This window comes from Caenorhabditis briggsae (genome assembly GCF_000004555.2).
Source record: "Caenorhabditis briggsae complete genome, chrIV, whole genome shotgun sequence".
Classification (NCBI taxonomy): domain Eukaryota; kingdom Metazoa; phylum Nematoda; class Chromadorea; order Rhabditida; family Rhabditidae; genus Caenorhabditis; species Caenorhabditis briggsae.
Window position 1 is genome coordinate 14891181 of NC_013487.2, and position 1350 is coordinate 14892530.

General features: G+C 32.4%; 1 protein-coding gene across 1 annotated transcript in view; it reads right to left on the minus strand.

Moving 5' to 3' along the window:
• Positions 1-859: 859 nt before the first annotated feature.
• Positions 860-1350, minus strand: part of CBG15620 — a gene marked incomplete at both ends in the record, with an annotated part of 2510 nt that continues 2019 nt past the window's right edge. Inside the window, 2 exons of the mRNA XM_045236230.1 lie at positions 860-938; positions 995-1060. Coding sequence (XP_045095751.1) covers positions 860-938; positions 995-1060 — 145 coding nt within the window. The remainder of the gene's footprint in view (positions 939-994; positions 1061-1350) is intronic.

Here is a 1350-nt window from a genome sequence, read left to right on the forward strand (position 1 = left end):
AACAGCCAGATAACCACTTTTTGATATCATTTCAAAAAAAGTGAGATATATAGGCTCAAAGTGGACGATCCGGGTGTCGTTCTATTAGAGGTTTTACGGTATGTCAAATAACGCTGATAATTTACTGTTTCAAAAAAATCTAAATGTTGAATTGAATATTTACAAGTTGATCGGGTTAGTTGAGACACATTTTTGAAATGTTCAACTCACAGGCTGAAAACCTAGTTTCCTACGAAAATTGCAGTCCATAGGAAGCTCCGCCCCTTTTTTACACCTTCAATCATTCATCAGGAAAAGATTGAGGGGCAATAAACCTAGAATGTGAGCAATATTTTGATATCAATGTGACAAGTCGTTGTCTCAGGAGAAAAATGGACCATAGGGGTCTAGACGATTCTAGAAATTCAAAAAATCTGTAGAAAATAAACAGAATTCGGGAATCCAAAAAAATCTGGGAATCAAAATTAACGAAAATCTTTAGCTTCTATATGCTTAGGTTTTCAAAATGAACATAAAATGGTCATGTTCCTTTAAATTTAATTTTTTTTTAGAAATTTCATAGCGAGACCGAAAAATGATAATGATTTTATACTGTTCTATCATCTATCATTTCGTAAATCTCGATTTTCAATATTCAGATTTCTTGAAACAGAAAACGTTTTTTACCAAATCTCAAAACTCTGAAAGTTTAGAGATTTTGGTAAAATTAGTGGACGCTTACAAAAACCATTGCGAATTTTTGCTGTTTCAATTTCACACAGTCCAGATTCTAAAAAAAACTGTTTTTATCCTGAATTTTCGTTGGAATTTTACACAACATGTACAGATTTTTGAATTTCAGAAAAAAAGAGAGCTGAAATTATTCAGCTGGTTGTTGTGCTCCTCCAATTGGAAGTTCTGGAACCATGCCAGCAACACCTTGGACAACTCCACCAACACTCTGAAAATATAGAATTTAGAGTAATTAAAAATAATTGAGAGAGTAATTTATTACCTGAACAGCACTACCAACTGCTGGGATTGTTCCATCAACAACTCCTTGAACAGCTCCTGTTCCTGTCTGAAATCGATTTTTTGGAATTAATTAATTAACTAATTATCCTGTTAATTACCTTGGCTACAGTATGAACTGTATCCAGAGCAGTGTTTACAAACCAAAATATTCGAAATATTGATGACCAAGATCCATCATTTTGGTAATCTTGATTTCTAATGTTGATATTTTTGAAACAGTAAAAGTTTTGCCCAATTTCAAATCACTGATAATTTTGAAATTAAAAAAAAATCAAAGAGTTGATCACTGGCGTAAACAATTCCAAAACCTTCACTATTTCAGATTGGAAACCTCTA